The sequence below is a fragment of the Oncorhynchus gorbuscha genome, linkage group LG05 (assembly GCF_021184085.1).
Source record: "Oncorhynchus gorbuscha isolate QuinsamMale2020 ecotype Even-year linkage group LG05, OgorEven_v1.0, whole genome shotgun sequence".
Lineage (NCBI taxonomy): Eukaryota > Metazoa > Chordata > Actinopteri > Salmoniformes > Salmonidae > Oncorhynchus > Oncorhynchus gorbuscha.
In genome coordinates, this window is record NC_060177.1 from 60,209,899 (window position 1) to 60,232,261 (window position 22,363).

Sequence of the window (22,363 nt, forward strand, 5' to 3'; positions counted from 1 at the left end):
TTGTATAATCTAACCTCATGCTAGCAGAGCGACGGGGAATGGGCCGCTGTCTAGTTATTGTGCATGGGAAAAAACCCTTCTCAGCAGAGATTTAGTTCATTGACTAAATGTGGGACACAGAGAGAGTAAGGTCATGGGATAGGAGTCTGTGGATTAAGTGAGAGGTTGAAAGGTCTTCTCATCCCCTAGTCACCATTAGAATTTTCACTTGACCATCTCAAGTGGAGTCAGGTCACTATAATACGAAGTGAGGTACCAAAATATAATGTGTGTGTGATATGCTGATTGGCATAGTCACAGATAGGGGAAAAACAGATTAATTAAAGAGTACCATCTGAGAGATGTCATCATCAGTGAAATGTATCACAGTTCGGAGAATACACAAAATAAATCAATATCTAAAAAAAAAAAAAAAAGGTCAGTTTAAGAAACTTTAGCAATGTTGTTGATTTGCATTTGGCTGAGCAGCCACCAGCGTGAGGGAGCTAGAGATGGTCACAGGGGTTGTAAGTAGAGCCACATGACCCACTAACAGAATCTAGTCTCTCCTCAGGCGAGAATAATGCTTGTGTTTGTGCGCGCCCCCACAAGAATAGTAAACAAACAACAATTTGACCAACTGGGGACATTTTGTTCATCCCCACAAGGTCAAATGCTATTTCTAGGGGGTTTAGGGCTAAGGTTAGAATTAGTGTTAGAATTAGGTTTAGGAGCCAGGGTTAGTTTTAGGGTTAGGTTAAGGTTGGAGAAAATAGGATTTTGAATGGGACTGAATTGTGTCCCCACAAGGTTATTTCTACAAGACTGTGTGTGTGTGTGTGTGTGAGAGAATTTTTCAGCCGATGATTGTCAAGCAAATAACTGCCAGTCTCACGGTAACTGACCATTAATTAACATAAACACATTTAGCATCTCCTGGCTTCCACACAAGCCACTGATGCAGACCTTTGGAACAGTTCCATTTTAAAAAGTATAATAAATCCATGTAATATAGCCTCCACCTTCACAATGAATCCATTATTTATTTTAGACAGGTTAAAGAAGCATGATATTAAGAAAATGTAGTCTATTTCAGAAGAACAGAATAGCTTACTATGAGTTATCCTTATGTTAGGTCCTGACCTGGCTATGCTAAATGGCTGTGGGCTACACTAGTTCATTTAGCAGACAAGATTTGCTTAGAATTCCCTGGCATTATTTTATAGTTTGAAGAATACAATTGAACAAATATGAATAAAATAGAAAGGATATTTTCTCCAAACTCACACTCGGTTATTCTGTGTTGAGCGGTTAACAAAGAAATAGGTACTCCTATATGCTTAATTTAGAGTTATTAATGTAACTTTAGTTGTTCTACAAACGTTGGTCTATATGTTTTGATTTTTAACACATTGTAAGGCTGCATGATGCGACTAATGATGATTTGAAAAAAGCTTGAAAGGCATGAGATCTTTTTGTTTTTTTTGCGTTGGCTGTACACACTACATCAGTCCCTCATTCACAATTTGACAAGCACTTGATAATGCCTCAAATTTCCCGGCGGCATCTCCTTTGTGTGGCCATTAAGCACCCTAAAAAAAATCTGTCTTTTGCGTCCAGTGACTGTTGTGCCCTTGGTCTGGAATGCTGCACGCTCCGAAGCACCTCTCACTCACATGGCTCTCCAGCAGTGATCTGGTCTTTCTCACAGGCTACAAGTGAAGACAGACACATCAGGGACGCAACTGTGCATGTCCTTATACAATTCCGAAGTGCATATTGAAGATATTGGGAAAACTGTCCATTTACTTTTCAACAGACAAAAATAAGAGTAGGTCACTATCAAAAGTGACTGTAAATGCATTATGCATGTAATGCTTTTATTATAGGTGCATTTTTATGGTGAAAATGGTCTTACTCAAACTTGAAACTTACACATTGCTTATGTCTGCCCGTTAGGCTCTGCACCCCGTGTAAAGCGGATTAATGTGCTTAATTCTAAGAAGTTATTGGCCACATTAGTTGTGATACAAAACATATAGGCGTTTGGGCTAGGCTGCATGACGTGTGCGACTAGGATTTGAAAAAGTTAATTCCATTTGCATCGACGTCAGACAATAAAGTGCTGAGTATCAGGCAGTTAGCAAGTTTGGTGGGCTACTAATAACCATCAGCAGCATCAGAGCTTGGAGAAGCCCAATTACCGTGACTAAACGGTCACATGGAATTTGACTGGCTTCATGACTCATGACCGCCGGTGTGGCAGTAATATGGTCGCCGCAACAGCCCTAATCATGATTCAATGTATGCCATAATCATAAGCACTTTCCATCTTCCAGAAACATTCAATTGTGAGTGCCAAAGGGACGTTAAAGTTGAGAGCAATGCTAACAATAAAAAAAACACCTGTGCTGGTTTATTGAAATAAATAATATAGTAAACAATGCTGGATAGCTATAAAAAGGTATGTTCCCATATTAACAGCGATAAGTATGTTTCATAATGAGAGTGAGTCCCATCCTGTGATGTGTGTTTACTAATGCAGAGAAACAGAGCCTTGTGGGGTTACACACCAACTGTATGAGGCCAGTGGGGTGAGAAGAGAAGAGTGAGGTAATGAAAGCAGTAAACGTATATGAGCAGGAGCAGATAGACGATAATGGCCCACTTGAATAAGAATGGCTCCCTTCTTACACATCATCTCTTTGCCTGCTGCTCCTCAGCAGACCGGGAGGGAGTGGTGTGGAGGGTGCTGGCGTCACACTGTCCATTCGGCTGCACAGACTGGACTGTCTCTACCAGGCTGCCACTGGGGAGCACCACATACCTGGCTGCCATATCCTTGGGCTGCAGCTCCCTCAGGCCCTCCTTACTGTGCCAGATCCCATAGCCAAAATACACGAGCAGACCTGGAGAGGTGCAACACTTACTGTTAATTGAATTTGAATATTCTAAAAAGCAAATGGTATTTGTTACAGCATTGGGTAGCACTTTTGAATATTGTTTGACTACATACTAACATACGCCTACATAAGCAGAATCACACAGACATGTTGTTATTGTTATCATACTGTATGTGCAACTCTGTTGAGAACATACAGCTATAGCAGGAATATGGCGGTGCTTAACAGTCACCACAGCCTATAGACACATCTTGGCCCATCTGTGTGTTATGGTCACAACTTTCACCAGGGAAATTATTACTTAGACATGGCTTAGCCCAAGCCTCTGTCATGTCCAATATTCCCTGTGAAGCCAGTTAAATCTCTGTAGGCAGACAGGTGTGTTTAAATGGTTTACATGGTCCAGAAGACCTCTGAGCCCATACAGCCACTCATGTTTCCTTGATGATCAACTTTTACGACAGCAATCTCTACAGCCAATTAACACCTTCTCACTGCAGCAGGTGTTGGCTAGAAAACCCACTGTCTCTTCAGGGGTTTACATTTAAATACAAACTTGTACCATGTACAAAACCCTGTAGGTATAAAACCCTGTTTCGTATCCTGCCATTTATCATCAATCAGTATTAAGTAACCATACTATTTGTCGATCATTTAGGTTAAAAGGCACAGTATTCCAACCACTGAATGCAACCATTTCAGTTCCGCCTGACATGATGTTTGGCTTACAAGGCCTGTCAGTGCTACATAGCACATGGTCTTTACACAGAGAAATATTTGTGCCATTAGCAGATGTAATCTTACCTGCGGCCACCCATACAGTAAAGCGGACCCAGGTCATGGGGCTGAGCTTCAGCATTAGGAACACATTCATGAGGATGCTTGCAGCGGGAATGAATGGGACCAAGGGTACCTAGAAATATTACAACAGCAAACAACCATACTGACATGCATTAAAATTTGTCAAATAGCACACCTCAATTTCATAAGTCTTAGTCTATGATAAAAAGGAAGCTGGGCCTCCCGGGTGGCGCAGTGGTTAAGGGCGCTGTACTGCAGCGCCAGCTGTGCCATCAGAGTCCCAGGCTCTGTCGTAACCGGCCGCGACCGGGAGGTCCGTGGGGCGACGCACAATTGGCATAGCATCGTCCGGGTTAGGGAGGGCTTGGTCGGTAGGGATGTCTTTGCGCGCTAACCAAGGTTGACAGGTGCACGGTGTACCCTCCGACACATTGGTGCGGCTGACTTCCGGGTTGGATGCGCGCTGTGTTAAGAAGCAGTACGGCTGGTTGGGTTGTGTATCGGAGGACGCATGACTTTCAACCTTCGTCTCTCCCGAGCCCGTATGGGAGTTGAAGCGATGAGACAAGATAGTAGCTACTACAACAATTGGATACCACGAAATTGGGGAGAAAAAAGGGCTAAAATTTAAAAACAAAAAAAAGAAAAGAAAAAGGAAGCTGGAGAGTCTTTACTAAAAGATGAAGAGCTTGGTTAACTTAATTTAATTCAGCAGAATGAATAGGTTGGTGCCAGGGGGAACATAGGTCCTGCTTGAGCTCTGCCTCAAATATGAGTCACAGAAATAGCTTTTATTTTATATGAGGAGCAGATCGGCCACACAGCGGAGAGCGAGTGGAGAATGTGGCTCCCTGAGTCCCTGTCTACTGGGCTATAGGCAGTCTGGGCTCTAGTCAGACTTAGCAGAGTTTATCACACCTGAAGTATAGCGACAGCTACAATTAGTCTGTGAGAGACTTAAAACTCATTAAAGAGTAGTATCAGTTTATCATAGCTACATAAGAACTTAGGGAAATATAAAAGGCTGATTGCTCAACTCCCCAGGCAGACAACATTATACAGATAATAACTCTAAGGTGAGGATTTTGTTCTGCTTCCCTAACTTTATGGGTGGGCCCACACTATTCTATACAAGTGAAAGTCAACAAAGTTGTGAATGGCTTTACATTTAAAGTTTGGGCATATGAGCAGAGATATAATACAAAAGTGAGAATCTGTTTGGCTCACCTGGAAGGTTTTGGTGTTGACATGAGGTTCATGGGCATATATGATGACCAGGCAGAGAAGGAAGGTTGAGCCAAACACCACTATTAGCAGGGCGATGCTCCACGTAGGCAGCTGAAGCTGGTTACTCCCAAACACAAACACAGCACAGAGGGACACTGAGCTCACCATCACCGCCAGCACAGAAAAGGCCACCACTTCTCCTGGCTCAAAGTCCCCCAGCAACCTGCCCAGGTAAGGCTCCCAGCGGGCCTTCAACACCCCTGGGGCACTCCGTTCCCTGGTCTTCTGCATCTCCACCAGCTGCAGCTTGTCTGAGAAGGACTCATACTCCTTCAGCTCCCCACTGTCCTGAGCTATGATCTGAGACTCTGAGACTTCGGGCGAGGGCTCAGGGTTAGAGTTGGGGGAGGTAGTGGAGTTAACCTTGGAACTGGTCTTCTCTTTCTCAGGCTGGAAGCGCAGCACGATGACACTGGCTGCCACAAAGGTGTAGGCCAGGAGGGTGCCGATGGACAGGAACTGGACCAGGGCCTCCAGGTCAAAGATGAGGGCCATGACGGCCATGAGGAGGCCAAACACCAAGATGGCATTAACAGGGACCTTGGTGACAGGGTTGACCTTGGCGAAGAAGGAGAAGAAGAGGCCATCCTCCGCCATAGCGTAAACAATCCGAGGGAGAGAGAAGAGGTTGCTGAGGAGCACTGTGTTCATGGCTGGAAGAGGGGATGGAGAGAGAGTCACATTATCAGCCCAAGAGACCTACTGTATGAAGTAAAAATAAATGTCATACACATTTGCCCTTCAATCATTTATATCATCAACTAACCAAAATAAACTTAATGACATGATACATTGGTGTAGCCTCGTAACTACCAGATTGACTACTGCTGTGCTATCATGATTCCGTGGTAGCAAACCATTCATGTAAGCTTGCGACATCAGGTGGCTTGCTAGGCTAACATTGGTGTGGTTACAGTCTTTCAAGAGACACTTACCACAGATGGACCCTACTGCCACAATGTAGCCAGCCCAGCTGTAGCCTCGGCGGAAGAAGGCGTCAGACAGGGCTGAGTTTGGGTCGAGCGAGTGCCAAGGCACCATGAGAGTGAGGACTGTGGAGACCAGGATATAGGCTGTGGCGGCCATGCCCAGGGAAATGGCTGTGGCCATGGGAATGGCTCGCTGGGGGTTCTTTGCCTCCTCGCTGGAGGCTGCAATCACATCGAAGCCAACAAATGCGTAAAAGCAGGTGGCTGTGCCCGCCATTACCCCATTGACACCAAACGGTGCAAAACCTCCTTCCTTCTGGCTCCAGTTGACTGGGTCGGCTAGCACAAAGCCAAACACCAAGATGAAGAGTATGACAACTAGACTAACGGCTGAGAAGATGTGGTTGAGCCAAGAGGAGACTCGCACTCCGAAGGTTATGAAGATAGTGGCAACAACTAGAATCCCAGCAGCCAGCAGGTCAGGGTAGTGGGCGATATAGGGAACATTCCACTTCATTATGTGGTTCTCTGTGTAGTTCTGGATGGTGTGGTTAAACATGGAGTCCAGGTAACCACTCCACGCCCGCGCCACTGCGGCTCCACCAATCATGTACTCCAACACTACGTTCCAGCCAATGAGAAAGGCCCAGATCTCTCCACAAGAAACATAGGTGAACATGTAGGCCGAGCCCGTTCTGGGAACACGAGCTCCGAACTCTGCATAGCAGAGGGCAGCCATCAGGGAGGCGATGCCTGCTATGAGGAAGGAGAGGACCACGGCAGGTCCAGCGGTGTCCTTGGCAACAGTGCCAGTCAGGACATATAGGCCAGAGCCCACCATGCCACCAACACCCAGCAGGGCCAGGTCCACCATGGTCAGGCAACGCTTCATTGACGTCACCATCAAGTCATCATCCAGGGTCTTCAGTCGGTTCAGCCTCTGGCAGAAACGCACTGCAGGGACACAGCCACGCCCACAGGTCGCCATGGTTACAGGATCACACTCAGCAACTGGACAGGGTCTTATCAGTCAAGATGCTCAAACTGGATCCATTCTTCTCCCGATCGACTAACCTGAGAGACAAAAACAGACATGCATACCATCATGCAGAGACAAAGCAGCCATCATTGAATTTGCCCTGAAGCCTGTGACTTCAGAGCAGGTAGACAAAAGCAACTCAACTCATCCATCGATCACCTATCCACACTGCTGCCTGATGTCATATTGCTGATGATGCTGTGCTTCCATGTCTGCCCTTATCAAAAGGTGGAAACAACATGTTCAGAATTGCAGACACATTTTTCGTGTATTTGCCTTATGTGGGGTAGCTCAATAAATGTCTATTGGGTCTACCTGAGTAATGTAAAACCTATAAATAAAGCTATAAAGTATGCAATTTAACAAATGTGATCGCTCTGTCTAAGGAGTGATTAATAACTGTACATACTAAAGAGTTCAAACATCTGCTCTGGATGTTTGACACGTCGTCTATTCACTGGCAGTCCAATTTGCCTAATGATGACACGCCTGTTGGCTATTATATTCAGCTTCCTGTAATGAGACTGACTAGAAGTAGCCTAACCATATTCATGCACAGCTGTTTGGTTATGATTTAACGCTGCTGTACCAAAATCAAACATCAATGGACGTTTGTGTGATATGTGATAGAATATATTTACAAATTGGACCATCGGTAGGCGGCTTTTCTGATGCACGGTTTCCGACAAAACTGCGCGCTGCGAGCATATGGCGAGTTGTGCCTCAATGCTAGAAATACATTACGTAACGCTTTTATTCCCTAGAAATAAACACCAACACAAAGGGAAGCGACCCATACATCTGTCCTCCATAATAACCGGGTGATTCGTGTGAAATAGAATGAATGGCTTTATGTGCGTCGTTTTCACAAAATCCACATGAATAATTTAAAAGAAAATGGAAACTCATGCAAATATTATTCATGACAAACGATAAGCTATTTCAATAAAGCAATGGCTGACTATTCTATGACATTTTACGTTTTATATTGCTTTATTATGGCACAAACAAGGTGGTTCAATAGGTAGCCTATGGCAAGAGCCAGGTGAGAAACACAACCATTGCTGATATTCTGCATATATAGTGTAATATAAAACGCTCTACTATAGTAACAAATGAATTTATTGGTTTACCTTGAATGCTGAATATTGCTTATCAGTAGCCTATCTCGGGCCCGGTTGATATCCCTTGAAGCTCAACGGAAGGGAGGAAGGTGGAGAACCAGAGGATTGTGAGCTGACCGAGCTCTCTTCTTAAAGGCACAGTACTGGTCTATTGTACATCTGATGACGATAGGATCAGCCATCAGACAAGCGTCGCATACCCCTTCTCAGACATTGCATGCATCATCAGTTCCTTGCCATCGACTGTATCACCGAATGACAGATTGCTATAACATAATATGGTTAGCCGAAACTTAAAATACTTATCCACAAGTTATAAAATATGGAATAAATCAGCAATGCCTGGGAAAAGGAAGGCCTGTGTACAGCCAGTGTTTAAATGGATAGTTCAAGAAAATTCTAAAATTCCACAATGGTTTCCTTACCTTGTTAAAAGTAACCTGTTGTATGACAACAATCCATGCTTTTGGTTTAGTTTCCCTGTTACTGTTTTCACATGCTAATGTTTTAACATAATGGCATAAATCCCATTCAAGTCATGGGACAGATATTAGCATTTTTCGTCCACCATCTCCAAATCATCTGAAAGTATCTATAATTGATTGTGAAGCTCTACAAAGTCACTTATAGATGTTTGAACATGATGCTGAAAAATTCTAATATCAGTCCCATGACTTTAGCATGTGGAAACAGTGCCAGGGAAACCAAAGCACTGCCTGGTATGGCAACTGCTTGGCCTCCGACCACAAGGCACTATAGAGGGTAGTGTGTATGGCCCAGTACATCACTGGGGTCAAGTTTCCTGCTATCCAGGTCCTCTATACCAGGTGGTGTCAGAGGAAGGCCCTAAAAATGGTCAAAGACTCCAGCCACCCTAGTCATAGACTGTTCTCTCTGCTACCGCAAGGCAAGTGGTACCGGAACGCCAAGTCTAGGCCCAGGAGGCTTATAAACAGCTTCTACCCCCCCCCCCCCCCCCCAAAAGACTCCTACCCAGACTATTTGCACCCCCCCACCCCATTTACACTGCTGCTACTCTCTGTTATTATCTATGCATAGTCACTTTAATAGCTCTACCTACATGTACATACTACCTCAATTACCTCGACTAACCGGTGCCCCCGCAATTTGACTCTGTAACAGTACCCCCTGTTTATAACAGTACCCCCTGTATATAGCATTTTACCACTGCTCTTTAATTATTTGTTACTTTTATTTCTTATTCTTCTTATTTTCTTTCTTTTTTTAAAAACTGCATTGTTGGTTAAGGGCTTGTAAGTAAGCATTTCACTGTAAGGTGAACCTGTTGTATTCGCCGCATTCTTTTGATTTCATTGTTGTCATACATACTCCAGTGCTAGCCTCTCTACACTGGCTTCCTGTCAAAGCAAGGGCTGATTTCAAGGTTTTACTGCTAACCTACAAAACATTACATGGGCTTGCTCCTACCTCTCTCTCTGATTTGGTCTTGCCGTATATACCTACACGTACGCTACGGTCACAAGACGCAGGCCTCCTAATTGTCCCTAGAATTTCTAAGCAAACAGCTGGAGGCAGGGCTTTCTCCCATAGAGCTCCATTTTTATGGAACGGTCTGCCTACCCATGTCAGAGACGCAAACTCGGTCTCAACCTTTAAGTCTTTACTGAAGACTCATCTCTTCAGTGGGTCATATGATTGAGTGTAGTCTGGCCCAGGAGTGGGAAGGTGAACGGAAAAGCTCTGGAGCAACGAACCGCCCTTGCTGTCTCTGCCTGGCCGGTTCCCCTCTTTCCACTGGGATTCTCAACCTCTAACCCTATTACAGGGGCTGAGTCACTGGCTTACTGGGGCTCTCTCATGCCGTCCCTGGAAGGGGTGCGTCACCTGAGTGGGTTGATTCCCTGATGTGGTCATCCTGTCTGGGTTGGCGTCCCCCCCTTGGGTTGTGCCATGGCGGAGATCTTTGTGGGCTATACTCAGGATTGTCTCAGGATGGTAAGTTGGTGGTTGAAGATATCCCTCTAGTGGTGTGGGGGCTGTGCTTTGGCAAAGTGGGTGGGGTTATATCCTTCCTGTTTGGCCCTGTCTGGGGGTGTCATCGGATGGGGCCACAGTGTCTCCTGACCCCTCTTGTTTCAGCCTCCAGTATTTATGCTGCAGTAGTTTATTTGTCGGGGGGCTAGTGTCAGTTTGTTATATCTGGAGTACTTCTCCTGTCCTATTTGGTGTCCTGTGTCAATTTAAGTGTGCTCTCTCTAATTCTCTCTTTCTTTCTCTCTAATAATAATAATAATATATGCCATTTAGCAGACGCTTTTATCCAAAGCGACTTACAGTCATGTGTGCATACATTCTACGTATGGGTGGTCCCGGGGATCGAACCCACTACCCTGGCGTTACAAGCGCCATGCTCTACCATGGTCCTAGGACCTGAGCCCTAGGACCATGCCTCAGGACTACCTGACATGATGACTCCTTGCTGTCCCCAGTCCATCTGGCCGTGCTGCTGCTCCAGTTTCAACTGTTCTGCCTCATTATTATTGGACCATGCTGGTCATTTTTGAACATTTGAACATCTTGGCCATGTTCTGTTATAATCTCCACCCGGCACAGCCAGAAGAGGACTGGCCACCCCACATAGCCTGGTTCCTCTCTAGGTTTCTTCCTAGGTTTTGGCCTTTCTAGGGAGTTTTTCCTAGCCACCATGCTTCTACACCTGCATTGCTTGCTGTTTGGGGTTTTAGGCTGGGTTTCTGTACAGCACTTTGAGATATCAGCTGATGTACGAAGGGCTATATAAATACATTTTAATTTAATTTAATTTAACTTTTTCCACGTTTTCCACGTTGTGTTACAAAGTGGGATTAAAATGTATTTAATAGTCATTTTTTGTCAACGATCTACACAAAATATTCTGTAATGTCAAAGTGGAAGAAAAATGTGAACTTATTTTTAATTAATGAAAACTAACACTAATAGATTTTGATTAGATAAGTATTCAACCCCCTGAGTCAATACATGTTAGAATCACCTTTGGCAGCGATTACTTTATGGGTCTTTCTGAGTCTTGTACAATATTTGCCCTTATTCTTTAAAAAATTCTTCAAGCTCTGTGAAGTTGGTTGTTGATCATTACTAGACAGCCATAGATTTTCAAACTGATTTAAGTCAATACTGTAACTAGGCCACTCAGGAAATTCAATGTCATCTTGGTAAGTAACTCCACTGTTTATTTGGCTTTGCGTATTAGGACTTTGCCTGTGCTTGAATCTATTCCATTTCTTCATCCCCAAAAACTCCCCTAGTCCTTGCCGATGACAAACATACCCATAACATGATGCAACCACCACCATGTTTGAAAATATGAAGACTGGTACTCAGTGATGTGCTGTGTTGGATTTTTCCCAAACACAATGCTTTATATTCAGGACAAAAAGTTAATTTCTTTGCCAATTTTTATTGCAGTATTGCCTTATTGCAAACAGGATCCATGCTTTTGAATATTTTAATTCTGTACAAACTTCCTTATTTTCACTCTGTCATTTAGGTTAGTATTGGGGAGTAACTACAATTGTGTTGATCCATCCTGTTTTCTCCTACCACAGCCATTTAACTCTGTCACTGGATTAAAATCACCATTGAGGGGCCTCCTGTGTGGCACATCGGTCTAAGGCACTGCATCGTGGTGCTTGAGGCGTCACTACAGACCCCAGGCTGTGTCACAACTGGCGTGCCCGGGAGTCCCATAGTGCTGCGCACAATTGGCCCAGCGTCGTCCGGGTTAGGGGAGGGTTTGGCCGGGGGGGGGGCTTTACTTGGCTCATCGCGCTCTAGCGACTCCTTGTGGTGGGCCAGGCTCCTGCAGGCTGACTTCAGTTGTCAGTTGAACAGTGTTTCCTCCGACACATTGGTGCGGCTGCCTTCCGGCTTAAGCAGGCGGGTGTTAAGAAGTGCGGTTTGGCGGGTCATGTTTCACATGACTCAACCTTCGCCTCTCCTGAGCCCGTTTGCAGCGATGAAACAAGATCATAATTGGTTATCACGAAATTGGGGAGAAAAAGGTGGTAAAATACAATTGATAAAAACATTTAAATCACCAATGGCCTCATGGTGAAATCCCTGAGCGGTTTCCTTTATCTCCATCAACTGAATTTGGATGGATGCCTGTATCTTTGTAGTGACTGGGTGTATTGACACACCATCCCAAGTGTAATTATTAACTTCACCATGCTCAAAGAAATATTCAATGTCCGTTGTTTGGGATTGGAAAACCTCCCTGGTCTTTGTTGTTGAATCTGACATTTCAACTTTTCATTTTATATTAATTTGTAAAAATGTCTAAAAACATTTAACTTTGACATTATGGGGTATTGTGTGTAGATGACATTACAAGATGACATGGCTTCATACACTGGGTTGTTCTGAACAGAATGAGCCTGTCTATTGTGAAGAAAATTGGCTGTGGAACACGCATCTGAATGCACTAATGAATCCATTCCATGCGCATCAAATCTGCTTCTTTGAATTGCCTTGTGAAATCCTCACACTAAGATTGGATTTTATAACTTAGCTAGTCATGTAGGCAATATAACAAGCTTTTAAATGATTCCCACCTGACTCAGATTGCAATTTATAATGGACTGTTTTTAGATTGTGTAAACTACAAGTTATTGTGTGATGCCTGGGATGCAGGGCTGTGTTCCAAACAAAACAAATACAAGTGCGCTTGCTCTAGTTCCTCAATTGCATAGCTAAGAGATTTTAAAAAGCACCGTATGGTTGAAGATGATTTGAGTCATAAAAGTGCATTGAAATGACTTAGGAACTGTGAACATTTTGGAGATGTGTTGCCAGTCATGGACCAGTTAGACCCTCACTCAAACCCTTGTCATTTCCGTGTCTTATGTTGCACCTACCCCACATTTTCAATTAATATTCTTATGTTACTGAATGTATCCAGAGTATTTTAAGATTTCATTATGAACAAATAGAGTGAAAAGTACAGAAAATGTCAAATGCTCATTAAATCAACAGTGCAATGTTTGAATTCAGTTGTGTCAGGTGAACTATTGTGTCCTCACCTTAAGTCTAATAATTTACTCATAATCTCCAAACTCTTATTTTAATTTCCACCATGGTTATGCTTTCATATTTCTTCTGTAAGAAACATTTCAATTTATCTCTAGCCATATAGGCCAATTCCCACGAGTTTAAGTCTCAAGCTGTCAGAAGTATTCATCTACCATAGTAACTCATAACTGGATGCTACAGTATCAGAATGCAAATTATATTCAAGTCCTCTAAGTATGTATAGTACTAGTCAATTTGAATACATTTTAACCAATGTAGGTTGACCCTATTGTCACTGACTAGACTAATAAAGAAACAGGGGTCACAATCAAAGTAAATTGACTTTATTTCATGAACACACATTTTACAGTGGCCAAAAGCATGGAAAACATGTATTGTTGATAAACATGAACGAAAAATAATAATGTCATCACAAACATGATAACTTGATGAATAATACAAATTATTTCCATTTTTTATCTGTGAGTGAGTTGGCAACACAAATAGAAACGTATCTACAGCCTTCAGTGATTCTTCAAATTCCCGCACTCTCATCAGGGCCCCATTACCATCCAGAACCAGTGATTTCTACATAGAATCACAAAGCAATACAACTTCTTGGTTTCCATGTGCATTTAGGGGAACACACACAGCACCTGAGGACATGAACCTGAACGTGAATCCTCAGCCCCGCTCAAGTGCTCACTAACAAGAGGACAGGATGCTCTTTGAAGTGTCTATCCACTCTAGGATATGCTCTTCAGTGTCCAGTGCTTTAGTTAACACAATCAGACCCTGTCTGTGTGTGTGTCTGTCTCATGACATAACTCCTGACTGGGACTCTTTCTGTTGAAGTTTAAGGATCAGTTCAAGCAGGTTAATCTGCATCGTCAGCTCCTGCAATGACAAGAATGGAACATGAAATCTCCCGAGGCATTACAGATCTACTACTACACTGGACATGCAACTTTTGCCAGGTGTGAGCTGCTAGTGACGCACGCCGATTGCCGTCAATGAAGCCTGCTACACTGGCTGCGTGAGCAGTGCAGTCCCACAAAACCAAGAATGCGTTAAGCTGCTCTCGCCCAAAATCATTTTTATGTCTCGGTGTGCATTATGAAGGAAGTTAGAGGTAGTTTTGCGAGTCAATGCTAACTAGCATTAGCACAATAACTGGAAGTCTACAGGTACAGTAGGAGGTATAAAAACGGTTTCATTGCTGCAGTATTCCTTTAAAGTGGCTGGCGCTCTGCTTGCACTGACTGCTTCCAGGATATGCTTCCAGTGAGGCAGCTAAAAACCCACAATTTGTCTACACCTGCAGCATAACAGGTATGTTACAATGGTGGAACGAGAGAGCCTCTACCACCATCTACTGGAAATGTTTCTGCACTGCAATCGGTGTTTCACCCCCTGACCCCAATGGAAGTGTACTTAGCTTTCAACACTTCAAACGGCAGAACAAATTATTTCTCTAGAATTCAAGGCAATACATTTACCTAAATTAATCAGGATTACGTCAACATTAGAATGGAGACAAACTAAAATCTACCATATTATTTGATAGAACAGACATCTGGTTATGAGCTCATGTAGAAGCACACAATGACATTGAACCATTTTGTTTCATGCATCTGCCATATGCACAAGAATGTACATTTACAAAGTGCTGATTCACCTGGGGATTGGTGGTTATGTAAAACCCTGGGACTCCAGCCATCTCCAAGGTGTTCTGCTGGTCTATCACCTTTTGGTCCATCTCCACCACAATCTTCTCATCCATCATCCTTTGCTCCTCTCTCACTCGAATCTCCAGAGCCTGATAGAGACAATCATAATGTCCTCTGACATGATCAACATAATTTAACTCTGTGGCTGTGATATAGAAGGATGGATGTTTCGATAACACGTGGAAAACTAATATAACAGCATATCAATAACAACAAAAAGACTAATAAAATGGCATGTTGCTCTGTGAATTCCCATACCTCAGTTTCTCCTTGTTGATTGGTTTTCATAACGGCAAGGTTGTGGGACTTGCAAACCTGTAGGGCTTCTTTATGCTTACGAACCAAATCCTGCTTGAGTGCTGGGCATGAGGAAGAGAATAGAGACATTGTAAGGTCAACGGACTCAGATCCCTAGTATAATGGGGCACACCAACATATAAAAAAATAACCATTTGAGTGTAAGACAGAGAACATGTGAAACCTAGAGAGACACACACCTCGATGCTCACAGTGCAGCTTTTGTCTCTGGTTGTACAGATTCCTCTCAGTCAGGTGCTGGATGTCCAGGAGTCCCTGTACTATATCATACACTGTTCCATCTATGAGTGCCTGAGCCAGGTCACTCAGTGTGGTGTAGGACAGGCGCTGCTGAAAGGAGCTGGACATGGGGGAGAAATAGTTCAACAGATTTGTTTCTGGAGGTCAAGTCTAGTTTCTGTAACGCCTGAGGTGTATTCACTAGGAATCAAACAGACTGAAACAGGGATGGGACTACCTGAAATTCTGACATGCCTCTGACATCCAACAGCTGTAGATATCTTATATGCACTCATGGTTCCTAGTTATGTGGAGACACTCAATTGCTTTAACTTGATTCCTCGCATCCTCACCTTCTCAAATAATCAATTGGAAGGGACCATTCGATGGGGTTTTAGATGGACGCGAGGAATAAGGTGAATGCAATTGAGATTCTCCCATGGTGCTAGGTTGGGCTGGTTACCTGGGCAAATCTTTGACAAGGGTTTGTAGTTCTGAAAGTAAGTAGTAATGTCTCTCTTGTTGTTTTGTAGAATCATTCTGCTCTTCGTATACCGCAGGATAACTCTCCATTTTCTAAAGTTAAGTCAAAGAACCATATCAATCACCAAAATCCATATTTACACCAGAAGGTCGATGTTTTTAGCTATCCCCGAGCTAGCTTTCGAGAAAATTCAAGGGAGCCCAAAGGATTTCCGAGTCAGCAATCCATCATGCTAGCTAGTTAGCTTCACTCTGAGCCAAAGCACAGGTTTTTATCATACCCTTTACCGTAAAAGCGTAGATGAACCACATACTTACCAAGTTACCCAACTACAGTAATTTATTTTAGAAGTTCATCAAAAAGTAGCATACACAATGTATCGTGCATTTCTGCTGTAGCCTAGCACAGTCAGGCAAGCGGCTGATGCTCTGTGGAAGGACCCTAAACAAAAGGTTTGTTGTCTATAAGATGCCTGCTTGTAATAAATCTTCTCATATGATTTTTATTTAATGTAATTTTTGTTATCAATCTTAGTATTATTATATTAGGAAAGAAAAGTTCAATTTAAATATGTAACTATAATTTGACACAAACAAAAGCGAGTTAGGGGGCGCGAGAACTTGCAGAAGGTACATTCTTTCGATAGATGGCGTGCGCCTCACAATGTCTGTCAATCGAGTAAAGTGCAGATGCAACAAGGCGAGCAGCTGAGCATCGCTAATGACTTGATGATGCTTGTGTTCGCAACTGTAGTTGACAGTGTCATGTGTCTCTTTTCCGCAGGTAGTGCAGGTTAATGAGACGCCAATGAAGTCTAAAGATGTATAGTTTTTTAAAGTAGCTACTATGATCTACATTTTTTTCCATTAAAATAGGTGGCTACGCATCGTATCTGGAATTTCGAAAATACGCATAGGATGATTATTTTCTTCAAGGACCGAAATTAGGAAAGTAAATGTCAGTCAGAAAATATAGATTTGTTTATTGGCACGATACTTTAGATATATAAAACATTTGGTTGTTTCCACCCAAACATTTAACAACATTGTTGTTTGTTTGTCTACACTGGCCTTACGCTTATTCGTTTGCAACGTGACTGTTAATTATATATCTAAACCTGTACAATGCAAACGATACAACATTGATTAACATGGGCTCGACGCGCCGTCACGCGCAAAAGGTGCCAGAAATGAAGAGAACACATTTGCTGATGAGGGGAGCACCGTAGTAAGGATCTCGGATGGGCAGATGAAAACAAGTGGCAAAACCACTCTCTGTCAGAAATGGCCAAAAACACATCCCTATATTTCCGTATTGTAGAGGGCAGGAGCCTACCAGCCAAAGACGTGTGAGTATTTCGTAATTGTAATCAGGCAGCAATTACTACTATTTGCTTATTTATAGGTGTATCGTTGTGTGAAGTACACTTCTAGGACGTACACTTGTTTGAAGTCAAGAATACCTTTGTTTTACAGATTAGTGTATGTTAAAAATGAGTATTTTACAGGTGTTCTCTAAGAAATGTATATCAATAAGTTCTTAAGCAAATAATAAGTGAAGAGATATCTGTAGGTTTCCTCTCCCACTGGGAACACGCTGGTTGAATCAACGTTGTTTCCACGTAATTTCATACGTTGAACCAACGTGGAACATATGTTGAAATGACCTGCACAGTGGGCTTCTACCTGAATTCCATCTTAATTCCATCTTATTTAAATATATATATATTTAACTTTTATTTATTTTTTTTTTTTATCTCTGAAGCTCTGGGACCAGTGACCCATATTGCATTGTAAAAGTGGACAATGAAGTTGTGGCCAGGTGAGTCCATCAAGTCCTATGCGTTCTTGTTTTGTTTGCTACTTAATTGGACTATTTTATGATCATAAATGCTATTGATAAGTGGGCTATACTGCTACTTTATAATTTCATGTGACAGCAAGTGGCATATGCTGCTGCCAAGAACATGAAAACTGATGTACATGAGGGGACAACTGTAAATGCAAAAATATTTATCAGTTCAAATGAAACTGTTGTATCCTGCATACAAGTTGAATTCAAAACTGGATGAGAACAGGATGTATGATTAGGGAGTGGGTTAGGATGTGGTACAGTAGGATAGATGTGTGATTACTGATCACGACTGTGGTGTTCTTAGCTTGAGCCCCCCAAGCCCATGAGAACCTGATCTAGGGCTTGCCTTTAGGACACCAGCAGGTAACCATGGTTCAGGCAGTGCATTGCCCTGTTTTTGGCTGTGTGTGTCTCCACACAAGCAATGGTGTAAGTTTGTGTTTGATATTCGGGGGTCGGGGTCAGTGGTTTCCGGTGTCAGTTCACCCCTCTAGGGTGTCCGAGGTCCTCCTGGTGTTAAAAAAGCTTTGAAATGGTTATTTCTGGTGAATTCTGAAGGGGAAATGCATTCAAAAATGTCCTGATCATTTGGTCAATATACCCCAATAACAACAAACTCAGAAAGTCCACAACCCTTCTTTAACTACATTTAAAAAGTTAAAAGCCATTCTATTTGTGTACTCTTAACCACATGGTCTTCAATAACACATTTCTTATACCCAATTAACATCAAAGGAGTCAAGGCAATCTGAGTCGAGAAACATCTTCCTTGGTTACACAACTCAAATTCTCACCTGATGACTTGTTCGTCCTCTCCTTGCCTCAACATGGGTGGTGCTCTCTCACTCACTCTCTGTATTGCCTGTCTTTGAACCATCCCATAATCGTATAACCAAATACCATTATCATATGACAAAAATGGCTGGACTTAACAGTGATGGGGTTAGCTTATTAACATGAATTAGATTCTGCTTTTATTAGCAAAGTTATTAATTTAATGTCTGGCAATATGTATAGCTAGTTAGCTGACTATGTAGTACCAGTCTATTGAATTGTACAGTGTAGTTAGCTAGCTAGCTAGCTAGCTAGCTAGCTATACCTATTGCCAGACAGTAAATAAATAATAGTGAATAAAAGCATAATCTAATTAATGTTAATAAGCTAACATTTACATACAGTCCTCTGCACTCCCCAAAAATCTGTGTCCTGCACTTTTCTCCTCTTTGGCATTGGCACCTCCATTAAAGTGGAACTGACAGCGTTTTAGCAACATGAAATCTTTTAAAAATCTGTTCATATAAATCCCCAGGAAGAATGACAGATTTTTTTTAATGTTCTGACAAGCGAGCACATAGATATGGTCATTTTCATAAATTCATAGAATGTTTGGGAATGACATATGCTAAGGCATTTGTGAAAAATCTATAGCAATATAGAGTGGGAAAACGGAAGAGCAATTGGACAATTAATAGACACTGCAGTAAATAAAACTAAATACAAACATGTTTTGTCCTGGACTCTATGCAGACTGGTGCGCCGTAGCCAATCAGAGCTACAGTAGACCTATATGCAAATAAGCCATTTGCCACACGGGCCTGCCATCATTTACTTTGAACTGGACTGTGTGTTTACAGGCAGTAGCAACAGCGAGACTTTAGATCATTAGAACACATTCGCCAAAAGCCACAAAACACACCTGAATGGATTTCTGCAAATACCTATGTAAATACCATGGGAGTCCTCTTACATTTAGGAACTTCACAGTAATATTGCAACCATGAACAGGTAGGCTCTTTCTCCCTCAGTTGCCTATGCACATCAACAACAAGATCAACAACTAATGCTAGCCAGAGTGAGATGAGCTAAAATCTAACGAGAGAACCCAGACCCTCTCAAACTTTTTCAGCCAGTTGGCCGTCAAAATTGCACAGATAAACGATGGGGAATAGTAGCCTGCTCTTCCTTTTGCAGCTTGCCTACCAATGCATGCTTGTCCCAATCCACTTTTTGACAACTGAATGGGATCTTGCTTGCCTGCCTGCCAAATACATTTGAATGACAACTAAGAGTTATGCTAACTGTGAATAAGTCAATATACATTTCTTGCTAGCTAACCAAATGATGCATGCATCCCTAGTTGTAGCCACTGAAAAATTATATGAGGGGAAAAGTCGGTCACTCATGCCACTCGTATTGAACAAAAAATGTAACGGATGTGAAACGGCTAGCTAGTTAGCGGTGGTGCGCGCTAAATAGCGTTTCAATCTGTGACGTCACTTGCTCTGAGACCTTGCAGAGCAAGGGGAACCACTACTTCAAGGGCCGCAGCTTTTGTGGAGCGATGGGTAACGATGCTTCGTGGGTGACTTGTTGATGGGTGCAGAGGGTCCCTGGTTCGCGCCCGGGTATGGGCGAGGGGACGGTCTAAAGTTATACTGTTACACTGACATAAATACAAATAGGCTATTTTTAAAACGTGCAACTTGCGACCCAAAATGGCCATTGCTAAGTTTTTGAAAGAAATATGGTCCTTTATAATGTCCACTTAGGTACATAGGATACTGTATATAGCATTAACATGTTAAAACAAAATAAGCGATCCATAATATTTATCCAGTCTTTGCTGCTATGTTTGTATATGTGCATAATATGCTGCGACCCTAATATACAAATATTTAATCATTCCAAATAACAAAAACGTAGCTATAGGTTGTTTTGCACTGCATGGATCACCGGTGTGGTTGAATGCACCATTGTTGTATGGTGCACTCAAAATGTCTTGTAGTTGTGTAGCCAGCCTAGGCTACTTCTCAAATGTTGCTGTAATATACCTACATGTTTCCCCTTTATTGTGTTTTGTTGCAGGATTTGTTTTTTGGTATTCATTGTCAAGCTTTAAAAACTGAAGCCAGACTGCAACATTTTGTGTTAAGAAAGTGGATGAGTTCGGCGGTGTGTTGTTAGCATACTCCACCCAGATAGGGAACTTGCTCCTGTTGCTGGACTGGGTAGAGATGAAACAGTGGAGGAACTTCTCCAGCTCCTGTTGGCCCGCGCCGTTTGCCCATTCGACTGTGGGTGGAACCCAGAGGAGAGACTCACCGACTCACCCAGCAGGGAGCAGAAGGCTTTACAATACCGTGCAGCGAACTGGGGCCCACAATCCAAGACAATGTCCTGGGGAAGTCCTTGTAGTCGAAAGACATGGTTAATCATGAGATCAAAGGTCTCCTTCGCTGAGGGCAACTTGGGTAAGGCAATGAAATGGGCTGCCTTGGAGAACCGATCAATGACCACCAGGATAGTGGTAAGCCCTGGGATGGAGGTAACACTGTGATAAAGTCTCCGGACAGGTGGGACCAGGGCCGGCTGGGGATGGGCAGAGGTTGGTGGAACCCAGCTGGTCGCTGTCGTGAGGACTTGACCTGGATGTCCAGTTAATTGAGAGTAGTGTCCTCATTGTAGTACTTGGGAATGGGCTGATTGCGGAACGTAAAGTCTTTTTAGTGGGTACCCCGCCGGGATCAGGTTCCTGGGTCTCGGAATGTCGGACCGTGGTCTCAATACTCCATATCCCAGGGGCCACAACGCGGGAGCTGGGGATGATGGGCTCGGAGTCTCTCTCCTTGTTAGAGACATTGTGTTGTCGGGACAGGACGTCTGCTTTCTGATTCTTGGATTCCAGTCGATAGGCTAGTGTGAAATCAAACCTGTGCAAAAACAGAGCCCACCTAGCTTGGCGAGCGTTCAATCTCTTGGCTTTTTGAATGGATACCGAGTTCTTATAGTACGTCCAGATCACGAAGGATGAGGTGCCCCCTCCAACCAGTGTCTCCACCCCTCAAGGGCTCACTTAACTGCCAAGAGCTCCCGGTGCCTACATCTTAGTTGTGTTCCGCTGGCGAGAACCGCTTGGAGAGAAAGGCGCATGCCTGCAGTTTCTTGTCCTCCTCGTTCCACTGTGAAAGGACCACCCCTGCTCTGGTGTCTGAGGTGTCCACCTCTGCCACAAAGGGAAGAGTAGGATCAGGATGAACGAGGATGTGTTCGGAGGTGAAATGTCCCTTGAGCTCCATGAATGCCCTGTCAGCCTCAGGAGTCGAGCAACTTGCGGGTTAGACTTGCGGGTTAGAACCGTGAGAGTCGCTGCCACCACAACAAAGTTGCGTAAGAACTGGCAAACCAGAGGAACCACTGGATCTGCTTGAGGGAGGTGGGATGGGGCCAGTCGGCGACCACCTCTACGGGATCCATTTGGATTCCTGCGGTAGAGATAATGTGACCCAGGAAGGACACTTGGGATACATGGAACTCACACTTCTCTATCTTGACAGTTGACTCTGCAGGAGGCGTCTAAGGACTTGGCGGGCGTGCAGTATGTGTTCCGGAAGGGATTTGGAGAAGATCAGGATGTTGTAGAAGTAAACAAAGATGAACAGATTCAACATATCCCTAAGAGTGTCATTGACCAATGCTTGAAAGATCGCTGGTGACTTCAATAATCTGAAGGGGATGACTAAATACTCAGTGACCACTATGGGTGTTAAAGGCTAACTCCAAGGAGGTGGGACATAAGGGGTAGGGAGTAACAATTCTTTATCGTAATCCAGTTCAGCCCTCTAATCGATGCAAGGATGCAGGCCT

At 43.3% G+C, this 22,363-nt stretch overlaps 3 protein-coding genes across 6 annotated transcripts in view; 1 reads left to right on the plus strand and 2 right to left on the minus strand.

Annotated features, from left to right (window-relative positions):
- Positions 1-1,408: 1,408 nt before the first annotated feature.
- Positions 1,409-8,191, minus strand: LOC124036225 (cationic amino acid transporter 4-like). Of its 4 annotated transcripts, none has more exons than XM_046350508.1 (6): positions 8,072-8,191; positions 5,906-6,973; positions 4,911-5,623; positions 3,687-3,795; positions 2,674-2,888; positions 1,409-1,691 (listed from the first exon to the last, which is right to left on the minus strand). In XM_046350508.1, exons 2-5 carry the CDS (start codon positions 6,885-6,887, stop codon positions 2,677-2,679), a joined length of 2,016 nt encoding a protein of 671 aa, XP_046206464.1. In that variant the 5' UTR covers positions 6,888-6,973; positions 8,072-8,191; the 3' UTR covers positions 1,409-1,691; positions 2,674-2,676. The 4 variants fall into 4 exon arrangements, with proteins under 4 accessions (XP_046206464.1, XP_046206462.1, XP_046206463.1 ...); XM_046350506.1 differs by lacking the exon at positions 1,409-1,691 and adding an exon at positions 7,083-7,150 and having other exon boundaries at positions 2,368-2,888; positions 8,072-8,155; XM_046350507.1 differs by lacking the exon at positions 1,409-1,691 and adding an exon at positions 7,083-7,155 and having other exon boundaries at positions 2,368-2,888; positions 8,072-8,151.
- A 5,251-nt stretch (positions 8,192-13,442) lies between these two features.
- Positions 13,443-16,447, minus strand: LOC124036228 (protein DGCR6-like). Its single transcript, XM_046350512.1, has 6 exons — positions 16,183-16,447; positions 15,845-15,957; positions 15,342-15,502; positions 15,103-15,203; positions 14,793-14,933; positions 13,443-14,011 (listed from the first exon to the last, which is right to left on the minus strand). Exons 2-6 carry the CDS (start codon positions 15,952-15,954, stop codon positions 13,931-13,933), a joined length of 594 nt encoding a protein of 197 aa, XP_046206468.1. The 5' UTR covers positions 15,955-15,957; positions 16,183-16,447; the 3' UTR covers positions 13,443-13,930.
- Positions 16,444-22,363, plus strand: part of LOC124036227 (rasGAP-activating-like protein 1) — a 59,203-nt gene continuing 53,283 nt past the window's right edge. Inside the window, exons 1-2 of the mRNA XM_046350510.1 lie at positions 16,444-17,213; positions 17,630-17,686. Of these exons, the coding sequence (XP_046206466.1) occupies positions 17,149-17,213; positions 17,630-17,686 (122 nt within the window). The 5' untranslated portion in view covers positions 16,444-17,148. The remainder of the gene's footprint in view (positions 17,214-17,629; positions 17,687-22,363) is intronic.

Bases quoted from the DNA above. Each gene is read 5' to 3' on its own strand.
- LOC124036228 (XM_046350512.1), bottom strand. From the start codon at position 15,954: ATGGAGAGTTATCCTGCGGTATACGAAGAGCAGAATGATTCTACAAAA. The intron at 15,503-15,844 runs GTAACCAGCCCA...CCCCATGTCCAG, and splicing joins CTTGTCAAAGATTTGCCCAG to CTCCTTTCAGCAGCGCCTGT. The intron at 14,934-15,102 runs GTATGGGAATTC...TGTCTCTATCAG, and splicing joins ATCAACAAGGAGAAACTGAG to GCTCTGGAGATTCGAGTGAG.
- LOC124036225 (XM_046350508.1), bottom strand. From the start codon at position 6,887: ATGGCGACCTGTGGGCGTGGCTGTGTCCCTGCAGTGCGTTTCTGCCAG. The intron at 5,624-5,905 runs GTAAGTGTCTCT...CCCCTCTTCCAG, and splicing joins GGCAGTAGGGTCCATCTGTG to CCATGAACACAGTGCTCCTC. The intron at 2,889-3,686 runs GTAAGATTACAT...GCACCTCTCCAG, and splicing joins TACTGTATGGGTGGCCGCAG to GTCTGCTCGTGTATTTTGGC.